Genomic DNA, 26246 nt, shown 5'->3' on the forward strand with positions numbered 1-26246 from the left:
TGAAAGAAGGGAGACACCTCTCTCTGCATTGCCTTTAGTGAAGGCTTCTCCACACATCACATTTTACAATGAAAATGCCTTAAATAGGCCTACTCTTGACTCCGGCTACCAGAGTTTCTCAGAAAGGAAGGTACCTCCCTAAGCTGCCTTTGAGGAATGAAGGAATTAATGTCAACAGGTGGCTGGGGCACTTACTGCCAGAGCAGGAGGCTTCTTTAGGACTGGAAGACATCGGCTGTGCGCAGAGTTGGCAAAGGCAGTCTCTCCCATTGAACGTGACTCGGTCTCCAGGTGGAAACGGGCGCCTGCAAAGACATTGCCCTCAAGGTTATTGTGGCAATTTTATCCCTTTCCCTCACTCTTTCTGCTTTGCTGCCCTCCAGGGCCAATTCATTACTTGGAGGGGCACCAGCCAAAACGTCTGAAATGCAGTCTGAACCAAACCGGCCAGCTGGATCCAGTCCAAACAAACAAACGTGCCTCATTTTAAGAGGAAAGGAGAATGCACAGCTTCTACAGGCAACCAGATAGTAAAAGGAAACCATTTACCTCCACTCCTTAGTGGAGGGATGTTCCAGCAAGTCACCTAGCAGTGCACACACAGTAAAATTTTCCATTTCCAAATTGAAACACTATCATGAAGAAATGTTTGAATGTCGTGAATTCCTATTCAAGCTTAGGGTGCCTCCAAGAGAACTGGTCATACAGGGCAAACATTAATTCTTCACATTCCCTAGACCTATATGATAACGATTCTGAATTAGACATTGTCTTGCAATGGGCAAACTGAATACCTAACATTGCTAGGGACTCAGTCCCTTATAAACCCTGCTTAAATATGAAAATGCCGTAAATATCTGTTTAAAAATTAGTATTCACTTTCTTTCAGAGATTATTTCCTTTCACATTAGTGAAAGTGAAAGTCGCTCAGTCTTGTCCGACTCTTTGTGACCCCATAGACTATACAGTCCATGGAATTCTCCAGGCCAGAATACTGGAGTGGGTAGCCTTTCCCTTCTCCAGGGGATCCCAACCCAGGAATTGAACTGGGGTCTCCTGCATTGCAGGCGAATTCTTTACCAACTCTGCTATCATATCTGTTTAAAAATTAGTATTCGCTTCCTTTCAGAGACTATTTCCTTTCACATTAGACATTCATCAATAAATAACAGCACATTTTTTTTAAAAACATTGCCTTCTGTAGGTGTGTTATGTTTCTTCCCCTCCCAGCAGGCAGATGGCTTAAAAAAAGTCATTAATTAATAGCCATATGACAGTTTCCATGCCTGCTCACTTGCCATTGGCCAATTTGCCAATGATCTTCAACATGAAGTTTCATATGTGTGATTCTGTCAGTTAGGAAATTTAAAATTCATAAGCCAAGCATCCCCACCCATCTGAATCAGAAGCAAATTCAGGCTTCTGGACATGAATTTTATGTTCACATGTACTTTAAGTTGCCCTTCATCACCTAACAGTTGGTGATTAACCGTCCTGTACATACAGGTAGTAAATCTGGGTTTAAAACAACTCCACAAATGTGCTTGGTGCCAGTCATCGAGGAGAGTGTTAAATCACACCCCCAAATTTTAGAAGTGCTGGGTTGAGGTGGTCTCCTGGTGCCATGTTATTTTCCATCACTCAGATAAAGCCCAGAGAGGGTAAGTGACTTGCATGGATTGACCAGCTAGGGAGAAACATGCCACAGGCAGGGGCGGGTGGTGTCCACCAACCCAGACTGCTCTCTCTTCAACAATCAAGGTCACACTCTGGCAGGTGCCAGCCAGCCTATCAATTCACACTCATCAGTTAAAGCCAAACAAACCTCCAGCCTCCTCTGTAACAAGGCCATCAAGAAGTGAAGGATCTGTCGACATAATAAGCACAGTTTCTTTGCCTCTGATCAGGGCCAGGGCCAGGGCCAGAAGGAGGCCAGTGAGGCACTCAGGATACAGCATTTAAGGAGGTCCCCACTCTTAGGAGGACCGCATGACCTGGGAGTGAGCACCCCCTTTAAAGTGTGTGCCCAGGCACCTCCCTGGCCTTACCCTAGTCCGGACCCTGTGTCTGATTTAGGCTTATATTTCTAGACTTGAACCCCACACAGATCCACCATGGAATAAACCACAGTCCAGTTCTCAACAAGGGGCAAGGTGCTCTGAATTTTGAATTCTGTTATTTCATAAATGATCCCTTTCATTTCCCTAAGTCCTCTGCCTACATGGGTTCGCTTCCTTCTGTTATTTGCATGAATGTTTGTGATAGAGAATTGGATTTAGAGTCTAAACATGTGAGTTCAAATATTGGCCTTGTGATGTGAAGGACTGGGAAAATGCCTTAGACTCTGGGTCTCAAAGTCACTCATTAGTAGGGACAGGAATTTCTAATTGACCTCACAGAATTGTCGAAAGGGTTAGATTTATTTCTACATGAATGCAATTTGTAAGCTGTAAAGGTGGCCTCCCATGCAGGAAGAATTGGTGTCATTAGGCAGCACCAGCAGCTTAGAGCATCAGTAGCAGGAGCCTCTCTGTTGGCTCAAACCTCCAGAGACAGGGCTATAGCTGATGAATGTTTGTCCATCGTTACCAGCCTGAAGCAATGATCTCTCAGGGCTAAGATCAGGAAGGCTCTTAGAGTTTACCTGGGCCAGGGCCTTCTAAACTTTTTTTTACAATTTTTTTTTTTTTTTTTTCGCTTTTCTCTGCGACTCCCGCGACGGGACAAGTCCGCACGGCAAGGTGGCCGCAGCCCTGGGCCCCTCCGGTGCGTCTCCCTCCCGCGCCCGCGGCTCAACCAGCTCAGCTTGGCCAGCCGAGATGAGCTGAATTCACCAAAGGGGAGATCCATAACCAGGGAGTGGAGAAGGTACAATGTCCCCACTTCAGCACATCAGGAGAAAATGGAGCTATTCGACTCAAAATATCTCATTTTGAATTTCTGCCCAAATCTCTCAGCCCAAGAGTAAGAGAATCAAAGACCCCAAGATGTTTTCAAGGACCAGGGAGGCAAAACACCCTGAGACAAGAAGAAAAAGCTGATTAGCTCCTAATTGCCGTTAAATTATATATACATATATGTGTTTTAAGCCGAAAAAAAAAAAAAAAAAAGAGCCTGGCACTGAACCAGTTTCATTTCACACCAAGTGGTACCACCTCTGGAGTTGGATTTAAATGATCTAAGTTTGTTTCCTTTGGATTTTGTAAATAGAATAGTGTCAGGAAAGGAAGAAATAAAGGGAGCCATGATTTATAAAAAAAAAAAAAATACAATTTTTAATTGTAGGATTATTGCTCCATGATTTTGTGCTGGCTTCTGCCACACAATCACGCGAATCAGCCACAAGCATACATACATATGTCCCCTCCCTCTTGGACCTCCCCCCACCCGCGCCCCATCCCACCCCTTTAGGCTGTCACAGGGTACCCCATTGAGCTCCTTGTGTTAATACATACAAACAGATATTTTTAAAAAGACCCTTCCTAATCTCCAACCTGGTGTTCTGTGACAACCTAGAGGGGTGGGGTGAGCTGGAGTTGGGGGCTAGGAGGGAGGTTTAAGAGGGAGGGGATATATGTATACTTATGCCGGATTTGAGTTGCTGGATGACAGAAACCAACATAACATTGTGAAGCAATTATCCTCCAATGAAGAAAAGAAAAAAAGAGACCCTCCCTTGGGGATTCCGGTGACCACCCAGGTTTGGGGAATCACTTTTATCTAGTCCACAGCCTCTCATCTTACAGACAACTGCCGTGGAAGAGTTAGCTCACAGAGGTCTCAGACCAGCCCAGGAAAGAGGACCAGAAACAGGGCTTCCCAAATGCCAGTCCAGGGTTCTCAACCAGACAGTGGGCGGCAGCCTGAATAGGGAGCGGTCGAAAGGAAACTTTGCTGTTGATTAAACACAGAAAAAATTCAGCTCATTAACCCAGAATTTTAAAATTATGACTTAAAAATATATAATTGAGAAATGACCTAAAAGCTACAAAAAGTTACTAAAATAATTTGATTATGAATATTTCATCTAAATCTTATTATGATTCATCCAATGAGTATTATCCGGTTAATTAATTGTATAAAATCAAATTTACCCTTCTAGAGTTTACATTTCTCTGGCATAAAAACAGGAAATACTGGGGAAAAAAAATGAACTGAACTACAGTTTTTACAAAGGCATAGCAAAGTTGAACACATATAATCAACATCATACCAAAAGGCATGGAATTACTTGATAAGTATGGGTCAACTATTTAAATTCCCTCTTCTCTCAATTGACCATTTTAATCAAGCTGCTTTGTGCAATAAAGATTTAACCTTGATTGACGATAGGTGCCTAGAGAGAAGGGGTTGACAAGCTTTTCCCCTGAAAGATCAGATTGTAAATATTTTTTAGACTGTGCAGATCATAAGGTTTCTATCTCAACTACTCAACTCTACCACTGTCACTTGGAAGCAGTCATAGACAATATATAAACAAATGGCCATGGCTGTGTTCCAATAAAACTTTATTTACAAAACAGGTGTAATTTGATCCTTGAGGCCGTTAGCTCTCCCTGCCTATAGAGCAAATGAGATAATTTTACATACCCACACCCACACATGTAAGAGCTGATACTTCCAAATAAGCTTCATCTTTCCAAGTGTTTATGCCATCTCCTCCCATGTTTCCACTGCTCAAAATGTCTCAAGACCCAGGGCTGCTTTCAGATTCGGCTCCCAGCCACTTAAAATCATTCACACTATTTAGTGGAGAACATTCCATATAAAGTTTCCTAACTAAATGACTTTTTAACTAAGCCTGACAGAAACATCTAAAGGTGCATCAGAAAAAGTATATACAGAGAAATACACGATATCACTTATCTGTAGAATCTAAAAAAAAAAAATGATACCAATGAATTTATTTACAAAAACAGAAATAGGCTCAGACACATACAGAACAAACATGGTTATCAAAGGGGAAAGGAGAGGGGAAGGATAAATTAGGAGTTTGCAATTAGCAGATACAAACTACTATATATAAAATAAACATAAAGGTTCTACTGTATAGCACAGGGAACTATACTCAATATCTTATAATAATCTGTAATGGAAGAGAACATGAAAAATAATGCATATAATATAAATAATAAATATAGTGTATATATACAACATAAAGAATATATATATCATATATATATATATATATATATGAAGAAATTGTGTTAGTCACTCAGTCATATCCAACTCTTTGTGACCCCATGGACTGTATGTAGCCTGCCAGGCTTCTCAGTCCATGGAATTCTCCAGGCACGAATACTGCGGTGGGTTGCCATTTCCTTCTCCAGGGCATCTTCCTGACCCAGGGATTGAACCTGGGTTTCCCACATTGCAGGCAGATTCTTTACCACCTGAGCCACCAGATAAATAATATATATAATATAGAGAGATATAACTGAACCACTTTGTTGCACACTTGAAACTAGCACAACATTATAAATCAACTATACATCAGTAAACATAATATTTTTAAAGGAAAAATATTTTAAGACTAAGTACAACTCAAGACCAAAGTGCACATTCCAAGCTCTGATAGCAGAATCCAACACTTCCCTGTTGGCGGAAGCCACACTTACTTGCAGATCGTGCAGGCAAAGCAGTTGGGATGGTAGGTCTTGCCCAGGGCGGTCACCACCTCTCCTTCCACAAACTCCCCGCAGCCATGGCATCGTGTGCCATACATCCTCTGGTAGTCCAGGGTGCAGAGATACTCCCCGTTCTTTATGAAGAAGCCCCCTTGGGCCAGGTCACAGCCGCACACTGTGGACAGACAAGTTCACATCTGGTCACAAGCTGCCAAGTTACTGGGCAGCATCGCCTTCTACCGCATGCTGTTAACTTACTCTATGATCTCAGCAGTATGGGGTTCGGGGTGGGGAGGACTGGTACAAAGGGCTATTTATTGTTGGGCTCCAAGTTCTCTCTTGCCTCCCTCCCCCTTTGTTTCCCTTCCCTTCGGGAGCTATGCAATATCTCATGCAAGTAAAATCCATTGGCTAGGTCTCAACAGCCTTTGCGATACATCTAAGATTCAGAGATAATCAGTCTTTGATGGAAAGATACCTTTGGATCATGCTGTCTCTAATAGGAACAAAACTGTCTCTGGCAGTGCTATTTAGGAAAGATAGACACTGCTTGCCCACACAACTGCTTGGTTTGGCCTAAACTGTTACTGAGCTGAGTAATAAATTCCCACTCTACCAAAAGCAGGAGCTGAAATGTCCAGTGTCTATTTTTTCACACTCTGGAAATACTTTCCCATAGTCGTAAAACATTCAGGCATTTAATTTTCTCTTGGTGCAGCAAATAGGATACGTCCATTATTTATATATTAAAGAGAGAGATAAAAATGAACAAGCCAAAGAGGAAAGAAAAGGGAACGTGTCCAAGATAAAACTGTCATTCCGGACCTCAGCACATACAAAAGAGGCTGCTTTGCCGTGTCTGGATTTTGGCACCTCTTTCAAACCTGCGCAGCTGTGAAGCATGGAGATGGTGTGAAAAAGTTGGTCCTGAAATGCCAGGTCTGCATGTTCAGACAAGACCAGAGCAGGACTCAGCAGCTTGTCCAAAAAGAAAGCCAAACGCGGCTCCTGAGAGTAAAGACTTTCCATTGACAAATGACCGGGAAGTTACACCAAAGCTGGAAATCTCTGTTCTTAACCTCTGTATTCCCAGGGTTGGTTGACTGCTATACAATTCAGATCCTTAGGCAAAGAATCCAGGATTCATCTTGATTATTCCTGCCAGCAGCTGGAATAGGCTTTTAGCTGGGGTAAGGATGAACTGAATTCAGTCACTAAATAGTTTTCCTAAGGACCTGCTAGAACATATCCAGGGTTCCTCTGGTAAGTTCCCATGACCCATGAAAGCATCTAGATGAACTAGTGTTGAGCATAGTAAGATTTTGATGGATTCGGATAGAATCTTACACTCCCACCCCAGCTCGCAGTCTCTACTAACTGCAACTACTAAAGATATTCAAGGCAACACAGAAGCTACAATAAGCTTTCCACTGTGGGTTCATCTGTCTATTTAGATCCACACTCCACAGCTATGACCTTCTCCTTTCCAGTTTATAATCAAGTAACCAAAGATGATGGCCTGAGTCCATCATGCTGAAAATGACCATATAAACTCTGCTGTGATCACATTACCTGGAAACCAGCTCATTTACCACCTGCTGCCTCCTTAATTTGCCAGTGCCCCCACTGTTTCCATTCCTGCCTTTTCCTACAAAATGGGTTCTGTGGGTCAAGATAACTGAAGTTAGGACTAACCTCGCTCTAACTGCAAATTCCTTCAACAATAAACACAATCCTGAGGGTCACAGGACACTTTAGAGACTTTTCTTCAATATTTGTCTATGTATTTTAAAATTTTCACACAAGACGACAAGGCACTTTATGGGTAAGAGTCTTCAGCTTTACTTCTTTGGATTTGTAGAAACCTCTAACCACAGAATTGAACGTAAGGCTGGGAACCAATTTTTTAATTAAACTGAATCCACTTCAAATTTGGCAGATTCCTAACAATTTCACTCCTTAGCAGCATGAAGTAGATCCAATGACTTAGTTGCTCTTCCAAACTCAGGTCTTTGTCAAAACTATGACAGGTGACAAAATAATGCATTTGGACTGCTAATAATTTCCTTTAGTTTCTCCTCTAATCCCCTAAGGTAGACAGAATTAAAAAGCTCACAGATCCTTTATAAAAAGCTCCGGTGGCAACAGGGTAATCATGCTCATGCAGGTAGTAGGGATGGCTTCAAAGCTAATTCTAAATGTTTTAGAAATCCCTGTACTCACCGCTTCCTTAGGGTATCTTTCCAAGCTCTCTAGTTCACTTGGTTTTGTGGAATTGACACATGTTCTCCTTTAATAATAAAGTCTTAGTTTATATGAACATAATATAGCCTTAAAGGTGATTTTGTAATTAATGTTGAGAGATGCCAAACTACAATCAAACTGTGCCCTTTAAATTTGATTTGGCTTGGTCCTTAAATTCAAGGCAGTGGCTCAAATGTGCTTACCAAACTGTATCAATGTTTCTGGTGGTTTATACCCGAGGAAACTAGCATTTGAAAACAGATTCACAAAGGCAAGGGTCATGAAAGGCATACACAGCGAGTAGGGGAAGGGAAGGTCTATACTTCTAAGACCTAAAAGTATTTAACAACACATTACATTTCCAAAGAATGGACTCAGTTCAGTTCAGTCGCTCAGTCGTGTCCGACTCTTTGCGACCCCATGAATCACAGCACGCCAGGCCTCCCTGTCCATCACCAACTCCCAGAGTTCACTCAAACTCATGTCCATCGAGTTGGTGATGCCATCCAGACATCTCATTCTTTGTAGTCCCCTTCTCCTCCTGCCACCAATCCCTCCCAGCATCAGAGTCTTTTCCAGTGAGTCAACTCTTCGCATGAGGTGGCCAAAATATTGGTTTTTCAGCTTTAGCATCAGCCCTTCCAATGAACACCCAGGACTGATCTCCTTTAAAATGGAATAGTTGGATCTCCTTTCAGTCCAAGGGACTCTCTAGAGTCTTCTCCAGCACCACAGTTCAAAAGCATCAATTCTTCGGCGATCAGCTTTCTTCACAGCCCAACTCTCACATCCATACATGACCAGTGGAAAATCCATAACCTTGACTAGACAGACCTTTGTTGGCAAAGTAATGTCTCTACTTTTTAATATGCTATCTAGGTTGGTCATAACTTTCCATCCAAGGAGTAAGCATCTTTTAATTTCATGGTGGCAATCAGCATCTGCAGTGATTTTGGAACCCCCAAAAATAAAGTCTGACACTGTTTCCACTGTTTCCCCATCTATTTCCCATGAAGTGATGGGACCAGATACCATGATCTTCGTTTTCTGAATGTTGAGCTTCAAGCCAACCTTTTCACTCTCCTCTTTCACTTTCATCAAGAGGCTTTTGAGTTCCTCTTCACTTTCTGCCATAAGGGTGGTGTCATCTGCATATCTGAGGTTATTGATATTTCTCCCAGCAATCTTGAATCCAGCCTGTGCTTCTTCCAGCCCAGCGTTCCTCATGATGTACTCTTCATATAAGTTAAATAAGCAGGATGACAATATACAACCTTGACATACTCCTTTTCCTATTTGAAACCAGTCCGTTGTTCCATGTCCAGTTCTAACTGTTGCTTCCTGACCTGCACACAGGTTTCTCAAGAGGCAGTTCAGGTGGTCTTGTATTCCCATCTTTTTCAGAATTTTCCACAGTTTGTTGTGATCCACACAGTCAAAGGCTTTGGCATAGTCAATGAAGCAGAAATAGATGTTTATCTGGAACTCTCTTGCTTTCTCCATGATCCAGCAGATGTTGGCAATTTGATTTGTGGTTCCTCTGCCTTTTCTAAAACCAGCTTGAACATCTGGAAGTTCACGGTTTATGTATTGCTGAAGCTTGGCTTGGAGAATTTTGAGCATGACTTTACTAGCGTGTGAGATGAGTGCAATTGTGCGGTAGTTTGAGCATTCTTTGGCATTGGCTTTCTTTGGGATTGGAATGAAAACTGACCTTTTCCAGGCCTGTGGCCACTGCTGAGTTTTCCAAATTTGCTGGCATATTGAGGGCAGCACTTTCACAGCATCATCTTTTAGGATTTGAAATAGCTCAACTGGAATCCGATCACCTCCACTAGCTTTGTTCGTAGTGATGCTTTCTAAGACCCACTTGACTTCACATTCCAAAATGTCTGGCTCTAGGTCAGTGATCACACCATCGTGATTATCTTGGTCATGAAGATCTTTTTTGTACAGTTCTTCTGTGTATTCTTGCCACCTCTTATTGATATCTTCTGCTTCTGTTAGGTCCATACCATTTCTGTCCTTTATCGAGCCCATCTTTGCATGAAATGTTCCCTTGGTATCTCTAATTTTCATGAAGAGATCTCTTGTCTTTCCTATTCTGTTGTTTTCCTCTATTTCTTTGCATTGATCGCTGAGGAAGGCTTTCTTATCTCTCCTTGCTATTCTTTGGAACTCTGCATTCAGATGCTTATATCTTTCCTTTTCTCCTTTGCTTTTCACTTCTCTTCTTTTCACAGCTATTTGTAAGGCCTCCTCAGACAGCCATTTTGCTTTTTTGCATTTCTTTTCCATGGGGATGGTCTTGGTCCCTGTCTCCTGTACAATGTCATGAACCTCCGTCCAGAGTTCATCAGGCACTCTATCTATCAGATCTTGTCCCTTAAATCTATTTCTCACTTCCACTGTACAATCATAAGGGATTTGATTTAGGTCATACCTGAATGGTCTAGTTGGGACGTAATCTCAGACCTTTCCCTCTTTCACTTCTCCGGTATACTATTCCTATTCCTCCTCCTTCTCCTCCTCTGGTAACAACTTCTCAGTCTGCTTGGATACACCCTTACAGTCAGGTAACTCCCATGGACATTACCTTCTTCCTCTAAAATATAAGGCCTCCCTGGAAACAGAGGGCTTCCAAGGTGGCACTAGTGGTAAAGAACCCACCTGTCAATGCAGGAGACATAAGAGATGCAAGTTCAATCCCTGTGTCGGGAAGATCCCCTGGAGGAGGGCATGGCAACTCACTTCAGTATTCTTGCCTAGAGAATCCCAAGGACAAAGGAGCCTGGCAGGCTACAGTCCATGGCGTAACAAAGAGTCGGACACAACTTAAGTGACTTAACACGCACACACACTTTGGAAACAGATCTCATCCACTCTTAGAGCTTCAACTATGACTGCAAAGGATTCTCAAATCAATGTCTATGTGACATCTTCCCAAACCTGGGCACAGACAGCACACTTATCTGAACACAGCATCATCCTAATAAACTCTATTCTCTCAGCTTCTCTGCCATCTCTTCTAAAATGTTTCACTATTCCCTTTTCCAATAAAATGGTTCAGTTCAGTTCAGTTCAGTCGCTCAGTCGTGTCCGACTCTTTGTGACCCCATGAATCACAGCATGCCAGGCCTCCCTGTCCATCACCAACTCCTGGAGTTCACTCAAACTCATGTCCATCAAGTTGGTGATTCCATCCAGCCATCTCATTCTCTGTCGTCCCCATCTCCCCCCGCCCCCAATCCCTCCCAGCATCAGAGTCTTTTCCAGTGAGTCAACTCTTTGCATGAGGTGGCCAAAGTATTAGAGTTTCAGCTTTAGCATCAGTCCTTCCAATGAACACCCAGGATTGAACTCCTTTAGGATGGACTGGTTGGATCTCCTTGCAGTCCAAGGGGCTCTCAAGAGTCTTCTCCAACACCACAGCATCAATTCTTCAGCACTCAGCTTTCTTCATAGTCCAACTCTCACATCCATACATGACCACTGGAAAATCCATAGCCTTGACTAGACAGACCTTGGTTGGCAAAGTAATGTCTCTACTTTTTAATATGCTATCTAGGTTGGAGATAACTTTCCTTCCAAGGAGTAAGCATCTTTTAATTTCATGGCTGCAGTCACCATCTGCAGTGATTTTGGAGCCCAAAAAAATAAAGTCTGACACTGTTTCCACTGTTTCCCCATCTATTTGCCATGAAGTGATGGGACCAGATACCATGATCTTCGTTTTCTGAATGTTGAGCTTCAAGCCAACCTTTTCACTCTCCTCTTTCACTTTCATCAAGAGGCTTTTGAGTTCCTCTTCACTTTCTGCCATAAGGGTGGTGTCATCTGCATATCTGAGGTTATTGATATCTCTCCTGGCAATCTTGATTCCAGCTTGTGCTTCTTCCAGCCCAGTGTTCCTCATGATGTACTCTGCATATAAGTTAAATAAGCAGGGTGACAATATACAACCTTGACGTACTCCTTTTCCTATTTGGAACCAGTCTGTTGTTCCATGTCCAGTTCTAACTGTTGCTTCCTGACCTGCACACAGGTTTCTCAAGAGGCAGGTCAGGTGGTCTGGTATTCCCATCTCTTTCAGAATTTTCCACAGTTTATTGTGATCAACACAGTCAAAGGCTTTGGTATAGTCAATGAAGCAGAAATAGATGTTTATCTGGAACTCTCTTGCTTTCTCCATGATTCAGCGGATGTTGGCAATTTGATCTCTGGTTCCTCTGCCTTTTCTAAAACCTGCTTGAACATCTGGAAGTTCACGGTTCACATATTGCTGAAGCCTGGCTTGGAGAATTTTGAGCATGACTTGACTAGCATGTGAGATGAGTGCAATTGTGCGGTAGTTTGAGCATTCTTTGGGATTGCCTCTCTTTGGGATTGCAATGAAGACTGACCTTTTCCAGTCCTGTGGCCACTGCTGAGTTTTCCAAATTTGCTGGCATATTGAGTGCAGGACTTTCACAGCATCATCTTTCAGGATTTGAAATAGCTCAACTGGAATTCCATCACCTCCACTAGCTTTGTTCGTAGTGATGCTCTCTAAGGCCCACTTGACTTCACATTCCAAGATGTCTGGCTCCAGGTGAGTGATCACACCATCATGATTATCTTGGTTGTGAAGATCTTTTTTGTACAGTTCTTCTGTGTATTCTTGCCACCTCTTCTTAATATCTTCTGCTTCTGTTAGGTCCAGGTAGCGCTATACATTCTCCCACTCTTGAACCCAGATTTTCAACTGGCCACTAAATCCAATGTGTTTTCCCAGGAAAACATTTCTTTGATCCATTCCCTCCTCTGCCTTCTTACCACCTCTACTCAGATCCTGGCCTTTAGTATCTCTTGTACGAAAACAGTTTTATTCAACAGTGTTTGTACTGGCAGAAAAACAAACAAACAAACCTGGGAATAACTGAACTTTTCATCAGTAGAACAAGAGTTGGATAAATTGTGAAATATCCAGTCTGTGGAGATTTTTGTGTGTGTGTTAGGAATAGGTTAGATCAATATCTGTAACCCAGAGGTCTGTCCATGATGAATTGTTAAAAGAGAAAATTTCACAAAGAACTTCAACAATCCCATTTTTCAAAAGTCTACTTATGTTTTTACAAACAAGGAAAAGTGAGTTAACACAAACATAGAATTATTAATGGGTTATCTCAGCAGGATGAATAACTATTCACTTTTTATTCACATACCTATGTGTCAGCTCACTTTTTAAAGTTCTTTAATTTTGCTAAACACACATAACATAGAATGGCCCATCTTACCCATTTTTAAGTGTACAGTTCAGTGACATTTAGCACTTCACCTAGTTGTGCAGCCCTCATCACCATGCATCCACAGGACATCTTTCATCCTGCAAAACTGAAACTCTAGACCCATAAAACAGTAACTCCCTATTCTCCCTCCCTCCCCCAAGCCCCTGAAAACTGCCATTCTAGATTCTATCTCTATGAATTTGACTGCCCTTGGTGTCTCATATAAGGAGAAACTCGCTTTATAATATGTTAAGGAAAATTATCAAAAAATATGTCCGAAAGGTGAAGGAAAGAAGCATATTTCTCCAGTGTCATGCTGGAATTTTAACACCTCACACAGAATTATTTCATTACCCAAGGCACTGGATCTGTATTTGACAAGATCTTTACCTGGGTTCAATCCGTGGGTTGGAAAGATCCCCTGGAAAAGGGAGAGGTTACCCACTCCAGTATTCTGGCCTGGAGAATTTCATGGACTGTATAGTCCATGGGGTCAAAAAGAGTTGGACACGACTGAGTGACTTTCACTTTCATTTTACTACTAATTAAAAGCCCAGACTTTGAAAGTTAACTGTAACTTGTAGGTTCTTGTCCAGTCGACAGGCAGATGATTTCGGTCCAGGTTAACTATCCTGATCCCTGTTAGAGCACTGATCAGTTTTAGATTTAACCCTGGCATTCTATCCTACATGTTTTTCTTTTCTCTTTTGGCCACATTGCATGGCACATGGGATCTTAGTTCCCCCAGGGATTGGACCCACATACCCTGCATTGGAAGCACAGATTTTTAATCACTGAATTGCTAGAGAAGTCCCTGACATCCTTTCTTGAACACCTTTAAACCCATTCCTTTGGTTCTCCTTTGAGTTGGCTTTATATTCTGCTAGTTCCCTCATTCAGAGAAGGCAATGGCAAGCCACTCCAGTACTCTTGTCTAGAAAATCCCATGGATGGAGGCGCCTGGTAGGCTGCAGTCCGTGGGGTCGCTAAGGGTCGGAGACGACTGAGCGACTTCACTTTCACTTTTCACTTTCACAATTGGAGAAGGAAATGGCAACCCACTCCAGTGTTCTTGCCTGGAGAATCCCAGGGACGGGGGAGCTCTGTGGGGTCACACAGAGTCGGACACGACTGAAGTGACTTAGCAGCAGCAGTTCCCTCATTAATGAGTTGACTAAATCTCTGGTTAATGTTCATTTTATATTGGTGTGAGAGTCATATATTTAACTTTTTGAAAATTACACTTTGACAAAGGGTAATTAACCAAAAATGAAAACCAAAAACATCTAAAGGTGAATCATATAAAAATTGTAAAAGGTGGGAGGGGTGCTTCCCTAGTGGCTCAGTGGTAAAGGATTCTCCTGCTAATGCAAGAGACACGGGTTCGATCCCTGATCCAGGAAGACTCCACATGCCGAGGAGCAACCAAGCCCATGCACCACAACTGGTGGGACTGGGAACCACAGCTCCTGAAGCCTGCATGCCCTAGAGCCTGTGCTCCTCAACAAGAGAAGACACTGCAGTGAGAAGCCTGAGCACCGCAACTAGTAACCCACGCAACAACGAAGGCCCACATGGCCAAAAATAAATTAAAAAAAAAAATTTTAACTAGAGTTTAAAAATAAAAGTCACTGTAAAAAATGTTTTTAAAGTTCAATCTGTTTATATTAATGATTTAGCAAATACTTTTAACTGGTGGCACAAAGCAAAACTTCAAAACTTCCCACTCAAATGACCATACAATCCCAATTAGGTCGAACTTCAATAGGCTATATTTAGGCTATATTTTTACCTTTGGATCTCTATTTGTCTCTCCTTTGATTAAAAGTTAACATATGCCCAGGGGAAAGAATAGAGTCCTTTCATTTAAAAAAAAAAAAAAGAGCTTCCAGTGAAAGAGAATTAATTGCTTTCTTCTTGATGGTCAATTATTTAAAACATGTCCCACTCAAGGCCTGCCTGAATCTTGCCTCCTCTGTTATCACTAAAGCACGGCCACAAACAGGCATATGTCTTGTAAAAGTTACACTCTTGAATTTATTCTCTACATACCAATTAATACCATTAACTAGTTAAGAAGAAACATGTACATCAAAGCAATTTAATATAAAACTTGCGAAATTAATAACAGCACATTTTAAAATCTTATATGTTAAAAAAAGAAAAGTTAACAGGAGCTTGCCTGTGTTGTAAAAATACCACAGAACAGGAAGGACACAAAGCACGGAGGTGTCAGATTAAGGGTGAAAACAGTGTAGTATTTTAGTGGCACGAACAGGGTTGTAGTAGCAATTATTTCTTCAACTTTCTAAAAACAGAAGTTACGTTTTAGGTTGCAACAAAACTCATTTCAGAGACATTCCATCCGTCAACTAGTTCGTACTGCCAGAAATTTAGGAGCATAGGTAATACTTCAAACTCCGCCCAAAGGTTGCTTGGAGGTAAAACACAAGACATCTTCTTCATCTAGATCAGGAGATTGGACATCTCTGCTGGTCTCATTGTTGTTTTAATCAATTCATTGGCGCGAGAGAGGGAGGGATGTCAAGTCAACATGATCAACGTTTTCAGTTTAGCTTTGAGCAACATTAAGAATTCTTGCTGGGGGCCAGGAGCCTAAGGTGGGTTCTTCCTTGTCTTTTGTAGGGCAGGCACTGGCTTTGTGGTTTGGCACTTTGCCAGCTGGTCAGCTCATCACAGCTCTTCTCAATCTGCACCAGGGAAGCGGAGGCCCTGCATGGCAGGACCTGGGTTTCACCCGCTCATTTCAGGCGTTAAGGACCATGTGCTTGCTCTCCCTGCCTTCCTTCCTCCCCCTTCCCTCTCTCTCTCTTCTTTCTTATTTTTTACATTATCTTTTTTTCTTTTTTCTTTCAGTTTTATTGATACAATTCACACACTCCACTATATAAGTTTAACGTGCACAGCATAGTGATTTGACTGACATACATCATGAAATGTCTATCACAATAAGTTAGTGAACATCCTGTATCTTATATAGATATAAAACTAAAGAAATAGACATCTTTTTCTTGGGATGAGAACTCTTTACTCTTTTAACAACTTTCATATACAACACACAGCCATGTTGATTATATTTATCATGTTATATTACATCACTGGGTTTCCCTGGTTATTCAGCAGTAAAGATCCACCTGCTAATGCAGGAGATGTGGGTTTGATCCCTGGGTCGGGAAGATCCCCTGGAGAAGGAAATGGGAACCCACTCCAGCATTCTTGCATGGGAAACCCCATGGACAGAGAAGCATGGTGGGCTATAGTCCATGGGGTCACATAGAGTTGGACATGACTTATAACTGAGCATGCATGCACGCACGTACACTGCATCACTAGTATTTGTCTTATAACTGAGAGTTTGTACCTTTTGAGTGCCTTTGTCCGGCTCCCCTCCCCCAACCCCTCCCCTCACCTCTGGTAACCACAAACCTGATCTCTTTCTCTATGAATGTGTTTGTTTCTGAAGCACAACTGACTTACAACACTGTCTTGGTTCCTGGTACACAACACTGTGATTCAATATTTCTATACATTTCAAAACAATCATCACAATAAGTCCAGTTACAATCTGTCACCACACAAACATATTACATAATTTTTGACTATATTCCCCATGCTGTATATTTCATACTGGTGACTCATTTATTTCGCAACTGGAAGTTTGTAACTCAGTCTCCTTCACCTATTTATCTCCTCCCCGTCAACCCTCCCCACTAGCAACCACCTGTTTGTTCTCTGCATCTATTTATGCCTGTTTCTGTTTTGTTACTTGCTATTTGTTCATTTGTTTTGTTTTTAGATTCCATGTAAAAGTGAAGTCATACAATATTTGTTTTCCCTATCTGACTTATTTTGCTTAGCATAATGCTCTCAAAGTCCATCCACACTGTCGCAAATGGCAAGATTTCAGTCTTTTATGGCCAAGTAATATTCCACTGTATATAGGTATATATCACATCTTCCTTATCCATTTATCTATTAATGGGCATTTAGGTTGCTTCTATATCTTGGCTACTGTAAATGCTGCTGCAATGAAAATAAGGGTACATGTATCTTTTCTTTTTTTAATTGAAGTATAGTTGATTTACAACTTTGTGTTAATTATTGCTATACAGCAAAGTGATTCAGCTATGGGTTCATGTATCTTTTCTAATTAGTGTGTTTGTTTCTTCAGATAAATACCCAGAAATAGGATTACTGGATTGTATGGTAGATTTATTGTTAATTTTTTGAGTCACCTCCATACTATTTTCCACAGTAGTCACACAATTTACATTCCCATCAACAGTGTACAAAGGTTCCCTTTCTCCACGTCCTAAAAGGGCTCTGTGCTCTAGCAGTTCTACTTTACAGGTGAAAACCCTGCTCTGCCTCCCCCGGGCCAGCACTGCCTCCTCCTGGGCTGCCCTGTGTGGGAGCGGGGGCGTGGGATAGACACAGGGGACAGAATTCTCAGACTCCTCATGGGTGGATTTGCACCATACTCTTCCTCCATCTTCTACTCAAGCTAAATTTTTAAAAAAACATTATTTCACCTAAGATGTTATTCTATTCATCTCCTCAAACCCTTTCTTCATAGAAAATCCAAAGGTAGACTTTGACATAGCATCCTCTCAAGCCACCTCCAATTCTACTTTACAGTGTGGGGTCTCACTGAAATTTCAGACTTTTCCCTGAAATCCAGAGCAGTGCGTTTGAAAGTACCATGCACTATAGCTCCAAAGTATGACATGCTGTAGCCCAGAGCTCAAAATAGCTGAACAGAGACTCATAAACAATAATAAGAGGGGGCAGCTTCCACCAAAAATAACTATTAGCTAATGCATCATCCTGGAAGCAAATACTAAGCCTCAAAACATATTTAAAGAGCTTTTCACACTCATTTCTAAATGTGCATCAAAACCTATGATTTTTCTGGGAAAGAAGATAGTTAGGAGTCCAACTAGATGACAAAATGATACCCCAAGGTCAGGCATTTGAGGTGTGGTGTTAATTCAGAGCTTGAATTTACAATAATAACTAAAGAGATCTGATTGAAAAGGAATCAATAGGAGCCTCTTTTATTAATAAAATCTTCGACTACATAGTAAGTTTATTTTTAATGCTTGTTGTAGAAATTCATGTGCAAATGACATTAATTAGAAACAGCTCAAGTAACAGAGATATCATCCAGAATAATACCTCTCACTCAATGTATTATTTTGTTTTTGTTTGGGTCCATAACACAAAACAAGTATCAAAGTCTTCTCTGAAAGCACAGATTACTCGATAAGCAGGAAGTACCATGTATAAATGCTGAGAATGTACACAAGGAAGAAATGAAAGGCTGGCCAGACTTAATAGGACCTTGCTTGTCCCAGGTAAAACTACCTCAAGTAGGCCACCCATTGGAATTCTGGGCTCACAGGTAAATTTTCAGGTCTATATTTTGTCCTTTCCCTTTCCCTGTTTCAGTCCCCAGAAAGAGTTGGGTCATGAATCTTTGCCTTTTACAAGCTCCCAGACCCCAAGGACACAGCCTCAGTGAGAGTTCTGTGTGTCTATAAGCTGACCCTCTAGGAAACAGAAAAAGATAAGGATGCATTGCTATTTTTACCAGCAACCACAATAAGTAATTAGCATGGAGTTTATTAACCCTCTTAATGGGCTCTTTTTCTCTGGCTTCTCCCACTCAATCTATCCTGCTCACATCCTCTAAATTAACATGGTAAATGCCCTCCTTCTTCACTCTGCAAATACTTTGATCTTGCATCGAAGGCTCTGGCATCTACCAAACAGTCATCTGACTCTTCCTGACCATCAATGCTTTATTCCAGCCAAACTGACCCTCCCACCCCCATGCCCGATAGACACCTCCTCCCACCTCCTGCCAATGCCCATGACAACCCCACCAACCAGCCTCCCTGGCCCCACTCAGGTTCGACCTTGTGATGAAGCTGCTGGCTTCTTCCAGTCCTGTCTGGCTCTGCTTTCTCAAGGCTCTGAACAATGATTAACATTTGATTCTTAAATCTGTGTTACCTTATACTGCCACCAGGATTTTCTCCTTATCTCAATTGCAAGCTTATTGAAGGCAAAACCCACTTCTTATCACAATACTTAGAGAGATGGAAACTTATTATTGTCCCTTTCCGCCTATTCATACCGCTTTAAACCAGGCTGGCATCCAGACCGTGTGGGTGGAGCCAAGTTGCTCTGGCACAGCATAAAGAGAGCCAGTAATCCTGCCTTTGCTTCTGAAAGTACCTAATTGGCATCAAGATAATGGTGCCAAGGTAGCAACTCCACCCTCTCTCAACTTCTTCAGTCTCCTAAGACTCTTCCTTCATAAGTGAAAATGACTACAATTCAACAAGTGTAGAGATCATTTTAATTCACAAGTGTAGGGTCAGACAAGGCTCTGCTTTGTGCTAAGTAATAACCAAAAAGGTCTTGATCACAGAGAATAAGACTGCAGCTGGTTATGTGCTCCATGATTTGAGGTGCAGGAGAAGAAACTAGAATGAGATTACAGAGTAGCAACAAGAGTAATCCTGTCTCTAAGAGAGAATATCTGAGGGGGAAAAAGTAGATGGAATTGGGATTATTCCAAAGAAAAAGAGGGCAGGGTAATAATGGTCTTTAAGTGTATGGCAGGTTATTTTAAGGAAATCAATAATCAGCTCTTTTCCATCCAAAGGAGAAATGGGGAACGTTTGCTTTACATGTATCATGAGATGTAAGTTAGATAAGCTTATAGCTATAACTATAGCTAAGTCACTTCAGTCGTGTCCGACTCTGTGTGACCCCATAGACAGCAGCCCACCAGGCTCCCCCGTCCCTGAGATTTTCCAGGCAAGAACACTGGAGTGGGTTGCCATTTCCTTCTCCAATGTGTGAAAGTGAAAAGTGAAAGTGAAGTCTCTCAGTCATGTCTGACTCGTAGTGACCCCATGGACTGCAGCCTACCAGGATCCTCTGTCCATGGGATTTTCCAGGCAAGAGTACTGGAGTGGGGTGCCGTTGCCTTCTCCGATAACTATAGAGGTGATTACAAATGAGAACAAGCTCCTGAAAGACACTATCTTACATCTATGATTAAAAATATTTATGGGAGGTGAAGTGAGGTGTTAGTCGCTTTTTGCATTTCTGACTCTTTACGACCCCATGGACTGTAGCCTGCCAGGTTCCTCTGTCCACAGAGTTCCCCAGGCAAGAATACTGGAGTGGGTTGCCATGCTCTTCTCCAGGGGATCTTCCCGACCCAGGGATCGAACCTGGGTCTCCCACATTGCAGGCAGTTTGTTTGTTTGTTTGTTTGTTTTACCATTTGAGCCACCAGGGAAGCTATTTATGGTAGAATAAATGGCTTTTCCATTCAGAACAGAAGGGGACTTATCCTTTTGAATATAGACAAGGTGATAATGTGACTTTCCTGACCTGTACACCTACATCAAATCACAGGGATTACAGTGCAATGAAAAAAAGCATCAAATTTATCATTTTACCAACACCTAATGTTCCATTTTGGAAATAAGATATAAACATAAAGAGTTAGTTGTTATAGCATATATATTATATAATATAATTTTACTTTTAAAAAACTAAACACAGAAAACTCTTAATCTGTATATTCAACTCACCCACCCCTCAATTTTCATTCATTTTACTCCACAAAATCCTTGCATTTTATAAATACACATATTCTATGTAGAATGATCCTGATCTGGTAAACATCCTATAAACCCTAGGATGACAAAACTGGTATGCTTTTTCCCAAGCCCTTTCACAGAACCCAATCTTCAATTCTTGAAAGGTACACTGTAATTCATTGGCATAAGTAGAAGCAGTAACCTGAATTTTCTAATAGTTTTAGATAAACACTAAAAATAATTTTGATGTTCATGGGCTACCTTCATGGATTGAATGTTACAGAGGATAATAGACTTTTAGAAGCTGTCAAAAGATAGCATTTTTGACACCCTTTAACTATTACAGTCTAACACACGGTTAAGACTCACATTGCAAAGTGGCAAGTCTCTATTAAGACATAATTCTGTACAAGGATTTCTGCCAATGCTATTTGGAGATTTGAGCTCACATGATCTGATTTTTAAAAATTTCCACAGACATTATCCAATGTTCAGAAATCTTTCTAAAACTATGTGGCTATAAATAACATATAACACTAGTTCCATTTTTGAAATGAAATAAAGTTACTCTAATGAATGTTTAAAATGCCATCTTTCAAATGACAATAGGAATGTTACAGCTCCACTCATTTCTGGCAGGAAACCTGCTTGCCCAAATGAAGGCCAGTGCCAACTCCAGCTACATCCCTATCTCTACCGCTTTAAATAAGGCAGCCCCAACCCCTGACCACAACTAGCATCCTCTTTTCAGCCCTGGGAAGATTTATTATGTTTTTATTGGGCATCTGTGCTTTATCATATCTTGCCCCCTTCTTGGCAATATCCCCAAACCATTCAGCTCCACGTGTTCTCTGCAGCCTCAGACTTGCTGCGCCTGCGCTCTGGACCATCACCTGCACCTGTCCTGCTATTAGCCAAGGCTCCTCCTGTAAGCACATGCTTGCCAACAGATCACCTGCTCTTACACCATAGCCTACCATGGTGAATGGAGAGATGACAGATGCTCTATAAACATTTCACATGGTAAACATCCGAAGCTCATCAATTGTCCATATTCCCAGGTTGATTTATACAAAAACATTAAGTGACTTTTACTAAGAAAAGAATGCAAATCTGCTCTTAGAAATAATGAAGTCCATTTAGTTGACTTTTCATACAAGGAGAAATTAGGTAGTTATTATATTTTCATCCTTTACAGAGTAGAAGAGAAGTTTGAGCTGCCCTCTCTTCCCAGAGAGGTGGAGGTAGGGTAGGGAATCATTTCCTGACCACCTGTCCATCTCCCCCCGCCACAAACACACTGAGAGATCCTTCTGTTACAAGTTCATTTTCACTGGGGCAGATCTTTTTATTTTCCCTTTATTGCACCAATGACAGTTGGTAAGTCATAGTTTTATGATTATTTCAGCGTCTGATTAATATCCTGTCTTAATGCATTCAAGCTGCTGTAACAAAATACCACAGACTGGGTGGTTTATAAACAATAGAAATTTATTTTTCACAGTTCTAGAGATTGTGAAGTCTAAGATGAAGTTGCCAGCTGATTCAGTGTCTGGTGAGCACCTGCTTCTTGGTTCAGATGAGATCAGGTACATTGAGGGTGGTATGGCTGTAGACCCGCTTCTTGGTTCAGAAAGCAGTCTTCTCACTGGGTTCTCTTGTGGCACAATGGATGAGGGAGCTTTTGGGGTCTCTTAAAAAGGCACTAACCCCATTCATGAGGGCTCCACCCTCATGACATATCACTTCCCAAAGGCCATACTTCCTAATACCATTAGGGATTAGGTTTCAAAATATGAATTTGGGGGGAACACAAGCAAACAGTCTATGATACATCTCTATGAAGGCAGAGATCATGTCTAACTTATACATATAGCTTGATTGTGTATGACTTATTCTTGAGTACCGTGGCCCTTGAAAAACAAAAATGTTACCATTTATCCTCAGAATTTATAGTACACCCTATAGGTTAGCCAGGGTTTTCTTTATTCATAATCATTTGACTTCAGTCTTCTGCTTTGCACTTGTGGATGTTGACAAACTGTGCAACAGGGAATTCTAGACCCGTGCTTCTTTTGCCCCATTCAGAATTCCTAAGACATATCTCAATACCATGACTTTTTCCATCTCCATAGTACTAGTCACGTATGTTTAGAACATAAATTTTTATATCTACTTTTTAGTGGAGCACTTCATACCTAAATTCTATATTTAATGAAGCTGCTCTAAAGAAAAGCCCAATTCCTGGGAACTTCATAGGCTGTGAAGGACCATGACCAGAGACTCCTTATCTGGATGGTCTCCAAAAGGCTACTAATATACTCCTCCCCCCGCCCATCATCACATCCCCAATTCCAAGCCCATGTGCAACAAAGCAGTAGTCGTCAAATTTGGTGAGCTGGTTGAAAATGCTAGACCCTGATCACTGACATGCTGATTGGGGAGACTGGGGTGAGACCAGGAAACAGAATCATTCACCAGCATCAGAGCTACTCTGGTAGGTGCTTCTTGGACCACACTTAATCAACTCTGCCCTAAATGCTTTTATAAGTTTAATGCCTCTCCAGGTAGCTGCGTACCATACACATATCTCCTGATAATTAATACATCACAGGAGATTCTCCCTGCTGCTGCTGCTAAGTCACTTCAGTCGTGTCCGACTCTGTGTCGGACCCCATAGATGGAAGCCCACCAGGCTCCCCCATCCCTGGGATTCTCCAGGCAAGAACACTGGAGTGGGTTGCCATTTCCTTTTCCAATGTGTGAAAGTGAAGTTGCTCAGTAGTGTCCGACCCTTAGTGACCCCACAGACTGCAGCCAACCAGGTTCCTCCATCCATGGGATTTTCTAGGCAATAGTACTGGACTGGCTTGCCATTGCCTTCTCTGGAGATTCTCCCTACTTCTCACTAAAGGTTCAATGAACAACAAGAAACTCAGAGTTTTAGAAGCTTCCAGGCACAGCAGAAAAGCAATTACTGGCTCTTAGGTCCACTGTAAACACTCTTTCCTGGAGGGAAGGTAGGACCCACTCAGTTGCCCTGCATGGGCTATTCGAGGCAGATGATGGGAACCCAGTGGGGACCTACAGGGAAAGGCTAAGGACAAATTTGAATCACAGGAGGACACTTAAAGTCACCTCACAAATGTCACTTCCATCATGGAGAAAGATGACTCAAATCTCTCTGCTTGGGTGTAATGTGGATTAGAAGGTTTCAGGGTACTTATCTCATTTGGGAATTGGTTGGTCTTATCAACCAAGGAAGAATTCCAAAAGGAATCCTATTTTTTCCCTCTAGCTTTCACTCAGTAGATAATACCTCTCTGACGTGTGTGCTTAATCATGACTAACTCAGTTATGTCTGACTGTTGCAACACCAAGGACTGTAGCCTGAGAGGCTCCTCTGTCCATGGGGATTCTCCAGGCAAGAATATTGGAGTGGGTTGTCATGCCCTCCTCCAGGGGATCTTCCCAAGAGATGGAACTCAGGTCTCCTGCATTGCAGGCGGATTCTTTACTGTCTGAGCCACCAAGGAAGCCCAATACCTTTCTCAGTTCAGTTCAGTTGCTCAGTTGTGTCTGACTCTTTGCGACCCCATGAATCACAGCACGCCAGGCCTCCCTGTCCATCACCAACTCCTGGAGTTCACTCAAACTCATGTCCATTGAGTCAGTGATGCCATCCAACCATCTCATTCTCCGTCGTCCCCTTCTCTTCCTGCCCCCAACCCCTCCCAGCATCAGAGTCTTTTCCAGTGAGTTCACTCTTTGCATGAGGTGGCCAAAGTATTGGAGTTTCAGCTTCAACATCAGTCCTTCAAATGAACATCCAGGACTGATCTTCAGAATGGACTGGTTGGATCTCCTTGCAGTCCAAGGGACTCTCAAGAGTCTTCTCCAACACCACAGTTCAAAAGCATCAATTCTTCGGCACTCAGCTTTCTTCACAGTCCAACTCTCACATCCATACATGACCACTGGAAAAACCATAGCCTTGACTAGACGGACCTTGGTTTGAAAAGTAATGTCTCTGCTTTTTAATACGCTATCTAGGTTTGTCCTAGCTTTTCTTCCAAGGAGTAAGCGTCTTTTAATTTCATGGCTGCATTCAGCATCTGCAGTGATTTTGGAGCCCAAAAAAATAAAGTCTGACACTGTTTCCACTGTTTCCCCATCTATTTCCCATGAAGTGATGGGACTAGATGCCATGATCTTAGTTTTCTGGATGCTGAGCTTTAAGCCAACTTTTTCACTCTCCTCTTTCACTGTCATCAAGAGGTTCTGCCATAAGGGTGGTATCATCAGCATATCTGAGGTACTTGATATTTCTCCCGGCGATCTTGACTCCAGCTTGTGCTTTTTCCAGCCCAGCGTTCCTCATGATGTACTCTGCGCATAAGTTAAATAAGCAGGGTGACAATATACAGCCTTGATGTACTCCTTTTCCTATTTGGAACCAGTCTGTTTTTCCATGTCCAGTTCTAACTGTTGCTTCCTGACCTACACATAGGTTTCCCATCTCTTTCAGAATTTTCCATAGTTTATTGTGATCCACACAGTCAAAGGCTTTGGCATAGTCAATAAAGTAGAAATAGCTGTTTTCTAGACACTATCTAATCCCTTCTCAGATTAAATCAAAGATAAATGACCAAGGTAGAGTCAATTCTTACAGGATACTTTTCAAACTGTAACCAAAAGTTACTAATTCAGTCTAATTAGTGGCAGGCAAATCTCACCACAGAAGTTTAAAAGTTGAACGACATTTACCTAAGTGCAGTTTTTCTTCTTGAAGGCAAAAGAAGAAGGGAGTGACAGAGGATGAGATGGTTAGATAGCATCACCAACTCAATGGACATGAATTTGAGCAAACTCCAGGAAATCATGAAGGACAGAGAAGCCTGGCGTGCTGCAGTCTATGGAGTCGCAAAGAGTTGGACACGACTTAGTGACTAAACAAGTTTTTCTTATTCAGTAAATGGCATGATTATAATATGGTATAACATTTGAGTCCCAAGAACACACTAAAAACAGCCTCATCACTTCAGATGCAATGCAAGCCCACTACCAGAATCAGTGTTTCCCAAACTCTTCCAATTTCACTCATGTTACCACCTTACTATTTTTTTTTGTCATAGTTTTTGAACTATCTATTCTATTTCCTTTGCTGTTATTTAGTTACTAAGTCATGTCCGACTCTTGTGACAAAACAATGTTCCAGAATGATTTAGGTGATGATGGCAATTGTTTGGTCGCTCAACCCCATAGAATGAAGCCTGCCAGGCCCTTTCTGTCCAAGAGATTTCCCAGGCAAGAACACTGGAGTGGGTTGCCATTTCCTTTTCCAGGGGATCTTCCTGACTCAGGCATAAAAACCGTATCTCCTGCATTGGCATCTGGTTCTTTACCACTGAGCCACCAGATAAGCCCATGCCTTTTTAAAAAAATCAGCTCTCTCTTAA

General features: G+C 41.8%; 1 protein-coding gene across 14 annotated transcripts in view; it reads right to left on the minus strand.

Annotated features, from left to right (window-relative positions):
- Window positions 1–26246, minus strand: part of ABLIM1 (actin binding LIM protein 1) — a 340561-nt gene that overhangs the window by 131388 nt on the left and 182927 nt on the right. For 13 of the 14 annotated variants that reach the window (XM_088842358.1, XM_088842352.1, XM_088842357.1 and 10 more), the window contains exons 3-4: window positions 5619–5802; window positions 196–305 (exon numbers count right to left, since the gene is read on the minus strand). In XM_088842358.1, the coding sequence (XP_088698484.1) occupies window positions 196–305; window positions 5619–5802 (294 nt within the window). Of the gene's footprint in view, window positions 1–195; window positions 306–5618; window positions 5803–5885; window positions 6007–26246 lie in introns of those variants that run through there. The other variant, XM_055424585.2, reaches the window with a different exon arrangement.

The sequence above is a fragment of the Moschus berezovskii genome, chromosome 12 (assembly GCF_049115385.1).
Source record: "Moschus berezovskii isolate FMDL1 chromosome 12, NW_MosBer_1.0, whole genome shotgun sequence".
Classification (NCBI taxonomy): domain Eukaryota; kingdom Metazoa; phylum Chordata; class Mammalia; order Artiodactyla; family Moschidae; genus Moschus; species Moschus berezovskii.